The 17,489-nt window shown below is 51.0% G+C and overlaps 1 protein-coding gene across 1 annotated transcript in view; it reads left to right on the forward strand.

Annotated features, from left to right (window-relative positions):
• Positions 1-1,150: 1,150 nt before the first annotated feature.
• LOC102375378 (protein shisa-8) overlaps positions 1,151-17,489 on the forward strand; it is a 21,632-nt gene continuing 5,293 nt past the window's right edge. Inside the window, exons 1-2 of the mRNA XM_025208950.1 lie at positions 1,151-1,713; positions 17,088-17,215. Of these exons, the coding sequence (XP_025064735.1) occupies positions 1,151-1,713; positions 17,088-17,215 (691 nt within the window). The remainder of the gene's footprint in view (positions 1,714-17,087; positions 17,216-17,489) is intronic.

The raw sequence follows: 17,489 nt of genomic DNA on the forward strand, positions 1-17,489 counted from the left end.
ATCTAGTTGGAGATGGTCCTGCTTCGAGCAGGGGGTCGGACTAGATGACCTCCTGAGGTCCTTGCCAACCATAGTTTTCTATGAGTCTATGATTCGATGTCAGGACTAGCTGCAGGGGGATCCAGGCACTTCCAACAACAACCCCTTTCTTCCCTCACTTTGACAGCAGCAGGGTGCACATGCACGGGCATCTCTGTCACTCGTGCCACTTGTGCACCGGTGCCTGTGGGGACAGCAAGTAAGGAGCTGCAAGTGTCCTCTTGCATCCTGTCTGGCCCAGTGACAACCTCTGGCTAACGTCCAGAGCTCTGCACAGAGGACAGCAAATGTGCTAGAGGACTTGGCTATGCTTCTTCTCTGATTTCCTTTGGAAACTGTCAGACAGTTGAAGAGCAGGAGCCCTCCTAGCTTTAGTAAGGAATAAAGACTATTTCTCTCCTTTTTCTTTCTCTTTCTGTCTCCCTCCCTCCCCCCTCTCACTGTCTCTCTCTCTCTGTTGCTCCCTCCTCCCCTCCCTCTCTAGTGTGAAGGGTTTTTTTTTTTCCCAGAAGCTCGGTGTCTCTGAGGAAGGGGGAGAGAGACAGAGATGCACTGGCTGCCTGCCTGCCTTCAGGATCCTCTCCCAGCCTAAAGCAGCCGAGATGGGAATGGTCCGTGGGGTTTCCAGCAAAGCCTTGCTCCTGGCATTACAAAGATACAAAATTCTCTCCTAAGGACGAGGAGAAGAGGAGGCGTCTGTGCTTCCTTGCATTTGGGCTCTGAATTTGGGGGGGTTGTCCTGATGTGGGGCTGACTTTCCTGTGATACTTTTTATTTTATGTTTTTTTATTTTTGTCCTGAATAGTTTTTTTCTCTCCTCCCTCCTTTTTCCCCCCCTCCCCCTGCACCCCAGGTCCCCGAGACCTTTCCTCAAACAGTGGCTTGTTCCACCCGTGAGATTTGCCCTGAGGAAACCTGTGTGGTGAGGGGGGGTGACTTGTCTGTTCCCTCCAAAGGGGCAGACGGCATGATGCAGTTTGCATCCTTGTGTCTGACTGGGAATTTTTGAACCATTTCCTTGCTGTGCGCTGGGAGGAGACGGCATTTTCCTCCCCAGAGGCAGCGGGCGTGGAGCTTGCTAGTGACCGACGCAAGAGGCGAGGTAACTTCGATGGCGAGCGGGAGCGCTGCACGGATGGAGCGTGGGTACATCTTTGGATTCTGTTGTCTGGTTCTCTTGGACCCCGGGCGAGTTTGGACCAGGGCTCCTAACACCAAGGATCCTGAGTTGGAAGGACAAAAGGGAGGCAAAGCCAACACCAGCTTGGGTCCTACCATGGAAGACACCGCTGTGGCCCCAACCGAGGTCATGCCAGGAGGTGACCGATGCCTTGGTTACTATGATGTCATGGGGCAGTGGGACCCTCCATTTAATTGCAATTCAGGGATCTATCGGTTTTGCTGTGGGACCTGTGGGTACCGCTTCTGCTGCCAGTTCAAGCATGGACGGCTGGACCAGAGCGGATGCTCCAATTACGACACGCCCGACTGGGTCAATACAGGCCAGCCGCCATCCCAGGTGGATGAGACCCATGAGGACCCCACTCGGGACAAGACCAACATGATTGTGTATATCATCTGTGGTGTCGTGGCCATCATGGTGCTGATAGGCATCTTCACCAAGCTGGGCCTGGAGAAATCGCAGAGCCCTCAGACGGAGATGACTATGTCCAGGTAAAAGGGGCCTTATTCCTTCCCTCTCTTACCCTCTGCATCCCCGCACCATCTCTCGCCCTCTGCAGTGGGAAGGTGATACCCTCCATAGCCTCCTTTTGGTTGCATTGTCTCCTTCTCTACCAGATGGCAAGCTCAAGTCAAATGCCATATCCCTGCAGGGGCCTCCCACCCCCACTGAGCCCTCTTGACTTTGGCCCTGAGAAAATCAAGATGTGAGTCTAGCATCCAGAACACCGAGGACTCAGAGTGGGTAGAAATCTGAGACACGGGGAGAAGCTGAACGAAGGGGAAATTGGGCTGGAGATCAGCAACCTGAGAGCTATTAAACTAAGGAACAGTCTGCCGGGAGGAGCGAGGAAAGCCCTGGTCCAGGCAGATCCCTGGAGGGTGGACTGAGGGCCACAGTCCCTCACTGGGTGGTGGGGACAGACAAGACATGACCTGCTGTCAGAGACCTTCTCCAGCCCTAATTTCCGTGATTCTGAATGCAAAGCTCACATTTCAGCCCTGCGACTTGGGGGTCTTTCAAAGGGAGTCCGTCTCCATGTAGTTCAGTTCCTACCAGGAGGTATCTCAGCTTTCACCTGCTTTGGGAGGGAGCTTTGTTACAGCTTTTGTATAGCTCCTGTCATGTCACAGAAGAGAGAGAGAGAGAGAGAGAGAGAGAGAGTGTGTGTGTGTGTGTGTGTGTGTGTGTGTGTGTGTGTGTGGACCACATGCTCCTCACACACACTGACCCACAAGTCTCAGGGAAGTGGGGCTACAAACCCTGTTGGGAATGAAGTTGATCTTGCCCTGGGGAGAAAGTTTAGACACCCCTTTCCCCGCAACCTCAGACTGGATGGGTCTGCTATTACCTGGGAGCTGGGGAGAGGGGGATTAGGATTACAGATGAAGAGAGAGAGCCAGTAGGCATTGATGGGACCAAACTACTCTTCTGTTTTTCTCTGCGTCTCCTCTGTTTTATTCAGCAAGTGCAAGAGGTTTCACTTCCCAGCTAAGTGAAGGGGCAACAGGGAGAGAAAGGGTTACTGAATCTCCCCCAACATCATACCCCACACCCTTCCCTCCCTCCTTTTCTCAACTCCCATATGGCTGCACATCTCTCTCTCCTTGCTGCACTTTCTGTCTTATTATTTCTGTTTCTGACTTCAAATAAACATACTTCTTGTCCCATTTCTGTCCCTCACTCTCTCTCCCCCTTGCTGGCGCATGCGCTTTGTCTCTCTCTCTCTCTCTCACACACACACACACACACACACGGAGTCACTGACATTTTGTAAGGCGGCTTGTTTTGAAGTCCTTGCACTCAGCACGCCCCCACACCCTGAGAGAATGTTTCCCCCAAGAAGCACGGAGGGAAGGTTCAATCCCCCAGTTTATGGCAGGGCTCTGTCACCTCCAGACACAGCATTACGTACCAGCCTCGAGGCACACAACGTGCTTTGTACTGTAGCATTCGCAATAGTTGTTGGTTTGTGTGCAGAAGGAACTTGGGGGCTTTCCATGGTGAAATGCAGTGTGTGTGTGTGTGTGTGTGTGTGTCTGTGTCTGTGTGCGCACGCGTGCTCACGTGCTCATAATAGACCAGGAAGGCAAAGTTGCCAGAGATAATTGCCCATGTTTCCTTTCAGAGATGGACCCTGTGTGGGCCGGTCGTGAGCCGGGCCCTTTTTCGTGCTCACATACTCATAATAAAACAGGAAGGCAAAGCCTCCCAAGGTACTAGCCCTTTGAAATGCCAGTGCCCTACCACGCTGTTACTGTCATCTCTGACAGAATAGGGGCCATGTGATCTAGCCTGGCTCGTGACACCAGTGGAGCTGGTGAGAGGAGGGGATGGCCAGGGAGGCACAGTTTGCTTTGGCCGCTCAAATGCAGTTAATGCAACAGTGTGTCACTTGTAATGGGCTCACTGGGTTGCCAGCATCCAGCTCATATGGTGACCTAAGGGAACCTGCTCAGCTTTGTTTCTCTGACCACCTGGTCCACTGTGGCAGGCAGGGAGAGAGCAGCAAGAGAGCTGAAGTCAAGGACAGCAGCTCCAGGGCAGAGCTACCCAAAGTGGTCTTGGCTTCCGTGCACGAAGTATGTTGGGATGGGACAGGAGGGTCAACGCCAAGGGTCCTGAGTTGCACTCATGGGCAATAACAAGAAGCTAGTGTGATGTGCCTTTCAGAGAGTGCTCTCTGGAGCTGCATGGTGAATTGTCCCCAGGCAGTAAGTGTGATGTTTGTGTCATCTCTTGAGCGGGACATCCCAGTTCTGCTTTGGCCATGTGTGGAGGCTAGATCCTCCTCTGGCATAAAGCAGCACAGCACCGCTCCACCAACTTCAGTTCACACCACTCTGAGAATCAGGCCCACAGAGTCAGGCAGGAGGGACCTTACCACACTTTTTGCAATAATATAGCAGCTACAAATGCCATCTCAGCCATATTCTCCCCGCAGGCCACGGACTTGGATTTGGTGGAAGGAACTATCCTGATTTTCCACCCTGTAGCCTGGAGGCAGTTATAGTTCTGTTGAGTTGGTATGGCTGTGGTATTCCAGAATACATCTATGCTGAAGGGTGAAATGTTGTGTAGAGAGACTCAAGCCATCTTTAAATCTGTTAGTTGGGACCCAGAACTAGTCATGTTGTGATAGATCAGAGCTCTGTGGTGTGAAGAGTAGACTCAGCTGCATTTCCTATCTGGTCAAGTGATTTCTCCAAGCATTCCTTGCAAAGCACATTGGTGTGAAAAAGAAAGTTGAAGTAGACAATGTTTTTACCATTGATACATCTCAGTGCCTTCTTTGCTCACTGGTATATTGTGTTTCCTGGGCAAATCCCTACGTGATCACAATGGTTCCCCAGAGATGCCACACACCCAACGGGGCCTTGTCTCGCCAGATTGGAGCAGCAGGGGATGGATGTTAGAAGGCAGAGATGAGGCACATTGGCAAAGGGAACAGAAAAACAATGGGTGCTTTATGCTGGAAGCAAGGGGTATTGGCAGAGGATGTAGGACGTGACCAGAGTGGCAAGGCACACTGCCGGTCAGGACTGAGTGGCATTGGCAGAGCTGTGAGAGGGGAAAGGAGGACAGGAATAGGCACAATGCAGTTGACACAAATTTTTTTGTTTCACATTTTGCAGCTTCTCTCCTCGGGTAGATATTTTTTGCTTGTTTTTTACTGTTGCATTAAATAAAACGTGTCAGTGAGTTCAGTGCTTCTCAACATGAGCAGCTAATAGCAGCAGCTGGAGCCAGGCAGAGGGCAAGGCTCACACATACAGCCCTGCCAATGCATCACATTACCGACCTGCAGCAGCCTCTCCTGATCTGCTCTTGGGCCCTCTCACAGCCCTCCCTGCCAGGGCCCCTCTTCCCTGACAAGCAACACCTTCTGCTATTCAAGCCTTGGGACCTGCCCCTGTTGTGCCAAGCCATCTCCGCCCAAACCAGCTGCACCCCTGCTATTTAAGTGCCAGAGCTGTTGTTAGCAGAAAACCCTGCTTATGCCAAATTGTTGGGGCAGCTTTGTGATATGAAACAAAGTGGGGGACAAAGATGAGGGCAAAGTATAGGCAGCTGGCTGTGGAGAGGTATGGAGAAAAGGGGATGGCACCAACAAGGAGAGACGTCTCAGAGTTGCCCCAGAGCCTCCATGAGTTTCCAATCTGCAAGGTACGTGTTCTAGCATGCAGTGCTGGTGAGGGAACCAGGTCCAGGAATAAATCTAATTGTTGGTGTTTTATTAGGGCTTTAGTAAAAAGCCAGCACCCCAGGAAATGATCTACCAGGACAGGTAGGTCCACCAGGTGGGTGGCTCTGATGGCATCTTCAGCCTTTGGGGTACTGGGGGCAAGGAAGAGATTGAGGGCTTGGCACCCTGTGCTCTCTGGCTTGTAATTTTTTGTGGCAGTTCAATGCCTGGTGTTTTCTGTCCAAAAGTACAGTAGCCCCTACTCTCCTGTCCAGAGCCAGCCGTAGGGGTGGGCAACGTGGGTGACCACCAGGGCACCGTGGCGCACGTGCCCACACACACACAGACGCACACACTCACAGCAGTGCTTTCTCCTCTGCCCGCCCCATCCCCACCCCATGCAGGAGGAGGGGTGCCCAGCCTAACCTGCCCCCCACCTCCTGCCTCAGGAGGAGCCGGGCTGGGCATGTGCAGGTGGGGTGATGCCTGCTCCAGTCTACCTGTCCTGCTCCCCACACAGCAGCAGTGGTGCCCACCCACGAGCCTGCCTGGTGCACCATGCCACTCTGGTTCCCCACCAGACTGCCCCCCGCACCCCTGCCTACCTGCCTCTGCCTTCAGCAGTTCCACTGGCTTGGGGGTGGGGTGGGGGGGTTGCCAAAATACAAGTTTGCCCAGGGCGCCATTTTCCCAAAGGCCGACCTTGCCCCTATCACTGGTGGCCGGTGAGTCAGCACGGGTGGAAGCCGTGCCTCCTGCCAGTCCCTGCCAGGCAGGCTCCTCCCCACCTCCCCTCCCCCCTGCAAGGGCTGACTTAGCACAGCAGCTGGAGGTGATAGGTGTCAAGCAGGATGGGGTGGGTGGAAAAGTAATTTCAAAACCCTTTCAAAGGCAGCTGCAGTGCAGGGCTGGGAAAGGGAAGAGACAAAGGGAGTGGAGGACGCAAGAAGCTAAAGAGGTGACAGGAACAGGCAAAGATGATTCTTGGGGACTGAGCCCTGCAGGCCGAGAGGACTGGGACACCTTCCTTAATGCCATGGGTCAGCTGCCTGTTGAAACGAGAGCTGTCCCTGAGGGATGGTTAAGGCCTCAGCAGTAGGAAGAAGCCAGGAGCCCACTGGGGCTTGGGTGTGGCTACAACTGATTGACTGGTTCATGCAGCCCAACGTTTTGGTGGGTGCAGATTCAGCTCAACCTATCCACATCCCCGGAAGGAAATATCTGTCTCTGTGTATCTGTGCCCATCCCTTCCACCTTCTCTGTCGTCTGCTGAAACACTGGCAGGTCTACAGAATCGATACGAACTCTGCCAAGCTCCCTCCACTGCGACTCCTCTTTCATTCAGTCACTGATGCTATTTTTCTCCTTGGGAGGAGACTGTTGGGCTGTTGGGGTGTGCACACGCGGGCAGATGGGTGGCTGAGTGGGTTGCTAGTTAGTGCGCACACCCGTACACTTTCATTTCCCTGGCTGGGACAATGGGGAGGATGGAAAATGGGCCTTCTCCAGGGGTGCTGCAATTACTCCTGTCATAACACATCCTTCACAGCTCTACTCAGGCGTAGGGAGAAAGTCTGTTACCGTTTCTAAGAGGGAAAAGGAGTTTTTTTGTGGGGCTGGGATAGGGGAAGGAGCATGTGTGCATGCATATGTGTGTGAAGGGAAGGGTCGTTTTAGAAACCCCAAGAGGTAGAGCAAGCATTGTCTGGTGGATATTGTGTTCAGTAACTGTATGGCTCCCTGACCGAAATACCCTAACTGCACCCTTGAACTTGGATGCCATCTGAGCCCTAGGAGCTTCTTCAGTGAGACCCCAAGAGCTGGACACTGCCGGGTCTAGCTGGTGGGATGTGAACTACATGCTTTTCCCATGCCTGGCCTTGGATGGTCTCTTTAGTTTTCTAATGAAAGGGCAGGGGCCATTTCTCCACTTGTGTTCTGTACCTGATGTCTGCACAATGCCAACCAGGGTTGTCTTGTAAGAAAGAGAGAGACTTCTGTATGTCAGGCCGGTGACACCCAGCAGTGATAAACAGGTATGTAAATGCTTAGCCTGCTGTTGGGAATCAGGCCTTCATAGGCCAGTACTGAGAACGGAAGGTAAATAACCACCATATGTTTCTCCAGGCACATGATCTTGGGTCCTGCTTGTTCTCCTGCATTTCTTGCTATTTCTGGCTTAAGTTGTGAGCCGTCCTGGTGGGAAGCCTGATTTTGACTCGTAGCCTTAATTCTGCCATTCCAAAAAAGAGAATGTGCTTTTATTTCTCCTTCCACTAATGCAAATCAGAGCATTCACAGAATAAAGTGATAATTAATTCCACCTCCTGGTAGGGGTCCCATTCCCCAAAAGCATACCCGGAGATCACATGAGACTGTACTTTGAAATATGTGGGTCATCACTAAACAGATCTTTTTCCCCAAAGATCCAGGTTTTGGGGCATAAGCAAATGGAATGGGATAAGGTTTTTTTCCTCCTATGTGCTGCTTCTGGGCATCAAAAGTAGGGCCACGTATCCAGCTGAACAGTGTCTAGAGCATTGCAGTTGATCTCTGGCTGCTTACCTTAGCTCTTTATAGCTATTGCTGTCTTGTATAGCATATTCTTTTTGGACTTTTGCAATGCAGGTCAGGGCAGAACCTGGATCCGCTGGTTCCTAAAGCATTCCTAGAGCTAGGGCTAAAGGAAAATCTCTGTTAGTGATAAAGGGCCTCTGACAGGCTGTCAACGGGCCAGAGTTTGGTCCAGTAGAATATACACATTCCAGCCAGTTCCCTACAATTTTTTTTTCTAAAATCATGCTAGTCACCTAAAAAAGGGAGAGAAACTCTTCAGTTGTGCCAGTACCAGTAGGTGCTCACCCCATTGACATAGGCTGAAAATGCCTGTGCAGGGCCGGAGTGGAGGATGCCTAACTGCATGCACATCACAGAGCAGAAACTCAGGTGGCCTGATGAAGCATGCCGTTCATTCGCAACAGCAAGAGCTGTCTAGTCTGGGAACCAGTCCCAGAACAGGGGCCTCTAGCAAAAGACACTGGAGGGAGAACGTAATAGCTGATGTGAAAACTGTACAGGCCAGGAGAGAGTGTGTGAGGTGTCCTAGCAGTGGTAGATGATTCAGATGGTTGGTAATGGTACAACAGAGTCTGGACTGCACAAGGAAAGCAAAGGATAGTTTGTGTATGTCTGTATGCAAAGAGATCTTAAGTGGCACCGTGGCACTGTCTGCAGCCATGGCTGGAGACAGTCGCTGGTGAAAAGGATGTGGACAGCAACCACTGACGCAACAGGCTGCATGCAACCAGCAATGAACCTAGCAGATCTCTGCTTGGTGCAAGAGGCTGTCTCCTGTGACCTCGCACCACAGCCACTGCTAGCCAGAGGTGGTGACTCTCCATGGCTTCCCTTTAACTCCAGCCTCTTTCAGAAGGCACAGAACCTTGCTCTGGTTTTACCCAGGTGGCGTGGGCACATGGTGAAGGAGGTGGAACTCACTGATGTCAGGCAGCACAGCTGTGGGGGGGAACCAGGTCCTTAGCCAAGAGCTGTGGAAGGGGTCTTGAAGCCTGACTCTTGAGATCTTTTCTAAATTGCATTTCTTTGGGGACGCAGGCAGCATATGCCCTTCTCCTGGTCATAGTCAGCATGCCACATGCCCAATTTTCTATGATCTGGGAGCATTGGTCAAGCTCTACACCCAGGGTGTCAAATATAGGAGTGACTGGCTGGATCTGGCCAGTGGATCTGCTCTTTCTGGACCACCGGGCTACCAATGGACCACCACAAATTGAAAGTGGCCAGGGAAGAGTGGCTTGCCACAGAATCCAGGGACTTTGGGTGCCACTGGACATGGCAATTGGCAGCAGGCAGGCTAGCAAGGATTGATACAGCCCTGTCATTCTCCAGCCACTTTTCCCATCACCACTGCTGCACTGCTACTACCACTACCACCGTGTGCCCTGTGCCAGAGCTAGAGCTGCCACTGCAGCATGGAACGTGAGATGGGAGCCAGAGCTGCACCACATGCTCCATGCCAGAGCCAGAGCCACTGCCATCACCGCATGGTCCAGGCTGGATCCAGTCTGTGAGGAGCCCTGCAGTCCAGATCCAGCCCAGGGCACAAGGTGAATTTGACACCCATGCTCTACACTACATTCTCATGGACGCATGGAATAGCACAGCTGTCTATGTAGCGGGCTCCAGCAGCATCTTGGACCCTTTATGGTACAGACCAGCTGCTTACTGTGAAGGACAACTGGGCCAGGTATCTGCTGGAGCAGCAGCTCATGGAGCACCCCAAGAATGGCCAGTGCAGGTCTTCCTGAGGCAAAAGCAAGTTTTCCATCAATTCTTAAGCATATCTATGGTAACCATAGTTCTGTCCAGATGTCTTAGGACTTTTCTGATCCACTGTATCTCTTAAACTCTGCCCCACAGCTGTGTGTGTGTGGGTCTGCAACAGACAGTTCTTTAGGGTAGATTCCACCATGATCCCACCATGAGGCTGTCACAGTGGTAGCAGAGGGAACAGAGACCCAGAAGGGAAGAACCAACTGCTGAGTGAGTTAGAAAGCTGAGGGAAAAGCCTGTGGGTTGAAGATAACAAGGAGACGGCCAGTCCCACTCCCTAAAGTGGCTTAGATCTGGGGAGATAGACCAGATCTGGGGAAGGGAGAGCCAGGGGAAGTAAATGTGGTGTTTATCCTCTGTGTAATGGCAGTGTCCAGGGACCCACATCAGGGCAGGCATTGTGCTCAGTGCTGTACAGATGCAAGTGCCAGACTGTCGTGGTTTGCACTTAAACCTCATTCGAAAAGCAGCAGGAGTTGTCCCTGGAAGCCAGGGAACAAAGCTCAGTCTGGTATGAGTTAAGGCACTGCTGCCAGCCCCAGCAAAAAACAGCCTCTGCCATAGGAAAAGGCCGGGGGTTGAAGACAACAAGGAGACGGCCAGTCCCACTCCCTAAAGTGGCTTAGATCTGGGGAGACAGACCAGATCTGGGGAAGGGAGAGGAAGGGGAAGTAGATGTGGTGTTTTTGCCTCTCTAATGCTGAGCAGGGCCGTGTGTGCTTGTGGTCCTGTCAGGCTACTCAGTGTCAGAAGTTGCCAAGAAAGAGCAAGGACACCAGCATCCAAGCCTGTCATGGTCTCAGAGCCCTAAACTAGGCAGCTGCATCCATCACATTACAAGGAGTCCATTTTCATCCTGTCTCCTCCTGGCCTCAACCTGTGTTCGCCTCTGACCACACAGCACTGTGGTGCCAGGAAGATGTGCAGTTTGGACTGGACTAGCTGTTGGGAATCATCCGTGGGAGAAACCCTAGCCCAAGAGTGCTCTGCACTGGGGCATGATTAGCGAAGCACAGTGCTTGGACCTCCTCCTGCACATGCCTGGGCCTGAGTCTCCCCTGGCTCTGATTGCTGTGACCCCCACTGACTTGCTGATTTACACTGGTGCGAAAGCAGAATTGGACCCTTTCCCCCTCCTTTCCCTCTCCCACTGCTTCATCAGTCTGTCTGTCTCTCTCCATCCATCTCTCCTTCCATAAGTATAGGATGGGAGCTCTAAATGTGGCTCCTGTTTCTCCCTTCCAAAGGCCAGAAGTGACAGCATGCTATTTCCTGATGTGTATTTAGCCGGTGGCATTTGCAGTGATGATAGACCCAAGTAGGGTGGGATGGGCAAAGGCGCTAGAGAGGTAAAATCCTGTTAATTTGCCATGTCTGAGGGGAGGAGGAAGAGCAAGGCTCAGGTGGGGAGGGGCTCTTCCTCCTTTATTGGTGAAAGGAGTCCTAACCAGGTCCTGGGGGGATTCAGATTGCTCCTTCCATACTGAGGAATATTTGAAAGCCTGCCAGAAAATGAATTACTCCTGATGCCAGTGAAAAAAACAGGACAGAGGGGCTCCTATGAAAGTCTCTGCAGGAATTCTGGTCTCCCTGTTACGCTGATACTGGGTAACATTTCCTGGCATAGGAAGGCTTTAGATCGGGAATGTCATTACAGCCTAGGCCATGGGGCTCCTGAAGGGGCTGGGAACTTGATGATGGTGTTAACCCCCCCACAGCAATCTGGGCTGGCTCAAGAGCCAAAGGTTAGTCCAAATCCAGCCCACAAGGAGCCCTGAAGTCCAGATTCAGCCCAGGAGGGCCAAACAGGTTCAACGCTCCTGCTTTAGACTAATAGACAGGGTCATGGCTCAGCGCCAGCCATCTTACTTCCCTTGCTCCATCCACCTAAGGGTACCTACCCTGAATTGGAGCAGTGGTTCCTACCTGATTGGCCAGAAGATGCCCATATGATTTGAGAGGCAGGGAGATCCAATGAACCTGGCCCTGTGCTGACTTAGCAGACAGCGGTTTCATTTCCAGCTCTGCCACTGATTTACTCTATGGCCTTGGGCAAACTGCTTCCTCTGAGTTTCCTTTCCCAGCCCTTGAATTATAAACTCTGCAGAGCAGAGACCATTTCTTGCAGAGTGATTGCGAGGTATCTGGTGCAATGGTCCTCTATGCACCATCAGAATAGAAAAGAACCACCAAAAGTCTGGCAGAAACCCGGCTTTCCCAATACCTCAGTCCAGTCCTTCCCCCCATCCCCCAGTCTCGGCCCTGCCTGAATTCTGCAGCTCCCTGCAGGCCAGGGCAATCTATCGCTCAGCCCTGAAGTACTGTGTCCCCCCACTCAGAGGGCCTCCATGCTACTTACTTGTCCAGTGATCCACTGACTCGCCTGCCACCCCACCTCCTTGGTCAGCATCCTGTGACCTTCGTCTTCCCCTCTGAGCATGGAGGCAAAGAATCCTTGCCAGCTTTGGGCAATGTCACCTGACTGTCACTCATTTGCTGCTCCAGTCTTTGATGACCATACTGTCTCCTTCACCCAGATTCCTATGCTCTTGCTCTTCTGGCTGATAGCTTAGAAAAGAATTGCCCATGTTTCCTTTCAGAGATCCAGTCTGGATCCAAAGCTCCCCAAAAGCCAGGTGCTGGTTTTGACTTCAGGTCAACTGAATTACTGGAGCCACAGCTCTAATCCCTTCTTCAGCTTGGCATCTCTTCCAAACATATACTACTTTCAATGCTTATGCAGGCTGATCATTTTCTATTCACTCAAGCGCACCAGGCCACCAGGCCACGTATGCCGGTTTGTTCTCACAGGGCTCTGGCCAAGTGGGAAGCCATGCACACTGATTTATCCATGTAGGGCCTACTGAGATTGGTTTGTTGTTGTTGGTTTTCCTACAAAGCTGGGATGCTTGTGCCAGCCTGTTAGGGGTGGGAGCCTCACAACTACTAGGGGTGCTCATTGGCGTGGCATTCTAGGTTTGCTGTTGAGTTGCATCGTGCTGTCTTATAATGCTCAGGATTTTTGAAAGGGTAAAATGGCCTGGATGTGGCGTTCTCCCACTGTGATGGTGGCTTGGCCACATAAGGCAAAGAGCTGCTGTGGCCATGGGCTAACAGAGCTGGATGTTTTAGTTCAGGAGATGCTCATGTGATGAAGTTGTAGATTTAATCTTTGCAGCAGACAGCTTATCCTAAGGTACAGGGTTAAGCTAATGCTGAATTGCATACCTGGCTTGTTTTTCAGGGGTGTTCAGGAGTACGAGGCTGTGAGAATGCTTTGTGCCTGGTGGGTTGTTTGTAAGCACTGAGCTTTGCAAACTGCTAAATTTTGCTTGTATGGGTGCTGGGTTTTGCAGTTTTTCTGTTGCTTACCAACAGCTGCCTACGCTGCTTCATAGGGTCTTGGGGATGTTGGTTTTTATTTTAAAAAAGAATGCTGAATTTTTTACATGTGCCTTTTCTCTCTCACATAAAGACCTAAGGAAAAGTAGGTCAAATATGTTGAACTTCCAGATGCAACAGGTCTGTCTGAGTGCTGATTTACTAAGATGAGTGCAGAGCATGACAGCTACCTAGTGTGGAATGGCCCTTGGGAACAATTATGTCTTCCCATTGCCTGGGACACAAGAGAAACCTGTCCCACCTGTTGGTGGAGAGACCTTGATTGAAAGTTACCCATGGGTCTCTTCTAGCTGTAAAAAGGGGATAGACAAATTCTTGGAAGAAAGGAGCATCACTAACTATTGAGTCTGGGAGTGAGGGGCACAGCCTCTGAATCAGAACTTCCTAGCCCTTAAATCCTGGACGCTGCAAGTGAGAGAGGACCAGTGGAAAAAAAAACCCTGGCCATTCCCAGTTCACTCTCTCTTTCAGCATCCGCTCTCTGTCCCTGTGTGGCACAGGATACTGGGCAAGATGGGTATATGCCGATCTGACCCAGTAAATGGCAATTCTTAAGTTCTTTAAAAAGGTGACAACGTTTTAACAAAGGGAGGAAATTAAAACCATTTCAGATTGATCCAGTGATTTCCCTTTGGGACTGGCTCAGTGCATGAGCTGTGCTAAAGCTTCCTGTGGCCAGACCTTTTAGCATCTGGATGGGATGGAGGTAGTTGTTGCCAACAGTCTGCAGATGCAAAATGAAAGTGAACCACCCCCACCGAGAGAGACTGCCGACTGCTCTAGAGCAGACGAGAACCCGGGGACAAATGCCAGGCAAGACTAAATGAAAGCAGTTATGAGAGACGTGGACCTGACCACCCAACCACAAAGAAGCCTGATGGGACCAAGAAAGTTGTAAGCAGCTGTGCCAATGGAAAGATGCCAAGTCAAAGGAGACCTCATGTACATTTGTGGTTAGGTTAGTCTTCCTCAGCAAACCGTCCCTCCTTTGGCACTGAAAAGTGAGTCAGAGTGCAGCTAGAGACCCAAACCAAATGGCAGGACAGCCGGCTAGCAAGAGAAGATGCCTGAGAATTAACAGAAAAAATGCCCTTAGAAGAACCATTATTGAACTGTAACGTTCCAAGATTAATACACAGGCAAGAATCTTGGTTGATAAACTCCCAGAAAATGGGAGCCCTTCCATATTCCAGACCAACTGGAACAACTGAAAAGGGGACTGGCTTCAAGGACTCTGTCTGGTTTTATGTTGAGTAGCGTATATGCTTGGACAGGACATAAGCAGTTTGGGCGGAGCTGTAAAAATTCCTGTGCAGTGGAGATATGGCTAGTAAAACTCATGGTTATGCACTTCACTTATGGGTTTCCCCAGCTCTTAGATTTAAGGAGTTCCCAGACAGCTTGGCCTTAGTGAACTGTGGTGAACTGATGTCCTATTTGTGGTACCTGGAATACCGTGGAATATGTCTGCATCAAACTGGGGACTCCATTTGGTTTTACGACTTCCATTCTTCAACTCTATCCTCCATTTGGAGTTAGGACACTCATTTTGGGTAAAGGGCTGAACATATCTAACCTTGTCCTGGGTTGGGTGGATATGCTGAATCCCAGCTAGTGCCATGCTTGGGAGAGGTGTGGGACACAAAGTTGCTTGGCCAAGGGCATGGGACAGTAGCCTGAAGCTGAAAAGTCCCATAGAGGGATTGTGTCTCAGCTACTGATTGAGGTAGTTCAGGTTCCCTGTAGAGCCTGAAATCTCTACAGAGAAGCCTGGCTGGGAGTGTAAAACGTGGCAAAAAGGTCAGTGACTTTAAAATGGGAATGATTTCTGTCAAAGAGGAGCCACAGGTCAGATGACCAGGCTGAACAGAGGAAAACTAGAGGGCCTCTGCCTGACAGTAACCATGGACAAGACCTCAGGTGGACAGAATGGGTGAGATCCAACTTGGAGGGGGTGTACCAGACTAGAAGAGTGCAGTGAGCAGCTGATGTAGGAGCACTTGGGATTCATCAATTGGATCCATTCACAACAGGCTGGTGGGTGTCCACCCAGAGAGGAGGGCTGGGCTAGGTTGTAAGAGAAATGTCCATAACAGAACAGATGCATAAATAGGGAGCAAAAGGATTGAATCTGTGCTCAGGAGGAAAGGGTAGAGTGGTGTGTCTGTGATTATGCGCGCGCGCGCGCGCGCACACACACACACACACACACACACACACACACACACACACACACACACACACTTACCGCCCTCATGTGGTTATAATCTCTGGCCTGCTCAAGGTAGTGGTTGGGCTAATACCACCTTCTAGTGGCTAAATTATAAAAGGGCACTGGTAATTGATGGAGATTCACAATTAACTGAATAGGATAAGGCAGTGTGTTCAGAACCACTTGTACAATAATGAGTTATTGCAGAAGCAGGTGGGAGGAAGAAAGCCCCTTATAGGGTTATCCCAAGTCACAGGCACCAGAAAGTTCATTAGTCATTGCTTGTGCTTTTGGAACACAAGAACCAGTGTCCTGTCCCAGGTTACCCTGCATATACTTGAGGTTTAGCTGATGGTCTCAGTGCATGTGAGACAGGCATGGCATTTGGCCCAAAAGAAGTGGTGAGGGGCATGTGGGGGTTAGAGACAGAGAAGATCTATCTGGACAGTCCTTGTCTACTCCACTCACTCTCTAGCCAGTACAAGGCCATTTTTAGCAGTAGAAACTGGTTTTTTATGCTAATTTCAATGGAAATAGAGCCATCCGTATCGTATCCTGAGACCAGCTGTTTGTAGCTGCACCAGTTTCTGTGTACGTGCCTTGCTCTGGGAGCTCCCGTACACCATGGCGCTGCTGAGATGTCTTCCAACATGAATGTTAAAGGAATTAGAGACAGGTCTTATGCAATGCTGTTTAATGTTTAATGTCATTATTAATAAAGTGATCATTAAAAATGGGCAGAATACTCAAGAAAGGTCATGATTAAGTTCATCCTCAGCCCTACTGGCACATCACCATTCCCTGCAGTCTATTCTCCAGAGCTTTCTCCACTTCAGTTTGAAATGACTCAAGTGAGGGGGTTGCCATTGCTTCCCTTGGGAGCCTTCTCTGAAGTCAGATAACTATTGCTTTTAAGAAATGGCCCCAGCCCTTCAGTCTCAGTTTCCCCCTAATTTTCACCCTTTACTTTTGAAATTATATCCCTGTGGATTACTCTGCGTAATTCCTCTCCCTCGTTAAAACTCCTGTGTTTCAGTTAGTGTGTCCCTCACGCCATTACCTTTTGCCTGGCCTCCACATGTTCAGTTTTTCTAAACTTTTATTTCGAGCTCCTTTCAGAACATGTTCTGCACACGTGCATGTGTGAGAAAAGACGGCACAAGTGCCCTGCTGTCATGAACCCACAGGTTACACTAGTTAAACTGTGTGTGTGTGTGCACACATGTGTCAAGGTAATTAATGTGCGTGGTGTCTGTTTGATAATCAGAGGCTGGTGCTTCCCTCCTGTCATTACTGGGACCTTCCAAGCTGTTTGTGTTTTTCAAGAGGAAGTGCCTCAAGTGTGTGCCACACTAATGAGACTCAGTCTGATGAGAAAGGATGGCTCCCTTCTGCCCCGGCTGGTGCTGGCTTCAGGAAATGTGAGACACTGTTCAGGAGAGACCCAGGCCTGCACAGCGGGATAGGGATGAGATGGTGTGGAAGAGTGATGTAGTAGCCTACTTGTAGAAGAGAAGTAGGTGTTTCAGGGCCAAGCTGAGGTTCATGTGCAGAGGTGCACTGAGCCCCCGTGTGGGAATAGCCAGGCTTTCCCTTGGTTCAAATCGAGGTGCACTGGGGAAACGGAGGTAGCACAAAACCAGGAGCTGAGGAGACTCGGAGACTCCGTCCCTAGGACACTGGCTGGCAAATTTCCTTTGTGTCTTCTCCAGGACTCTCACAGACTTGCTGAAGCAGCCAGGCCACAGCCCCTCCGACCACATGGCAGACGGCCACGTAGGCAGTGTCCAGCTCCAGCTTGGTGAGGGCCTCACGCGGGGATCCCCCAGGAATGGCACAGGTAAGAGCTCATCTCCGACCAGTCTGGAGACAGCGGAAGGCCTCCAGTCTCTTTCTACTTTTCCAAATGGGCTTGGGAGAAGGGCACGGTGTCATAAGCACAGCAGTCAGGGTCAGGGAGCGGCTCAGAGGCCTGGCAGTTCAGGACAGGTGTGGGAAGAGAGCATTTCAGAGCCAGGGCTTTGTTTCCTTTGTTTTGTGGTGGGTTTATTTAAAGTAGGGCATGAAGTGCTGCTCAAGGCCTTGGGGAGGGGCGGGGGGGGGGGGGGGGGGGA

The sequence above is a fragment of the Alligator sinensis genome, unplaced genomic scaffold (assembly GCF_000455745.1).
Source record: "Alligator sinensis unplaced genomic scaffold, ASM45574v1 scaffold215_1, whole genome shotgun sequence".
Taxonomy (NCBI): Eukaryota; Metazoa; Chordata; order Crocodylia; family Alligatoridae; genus Alligator; species Alligator sinensis.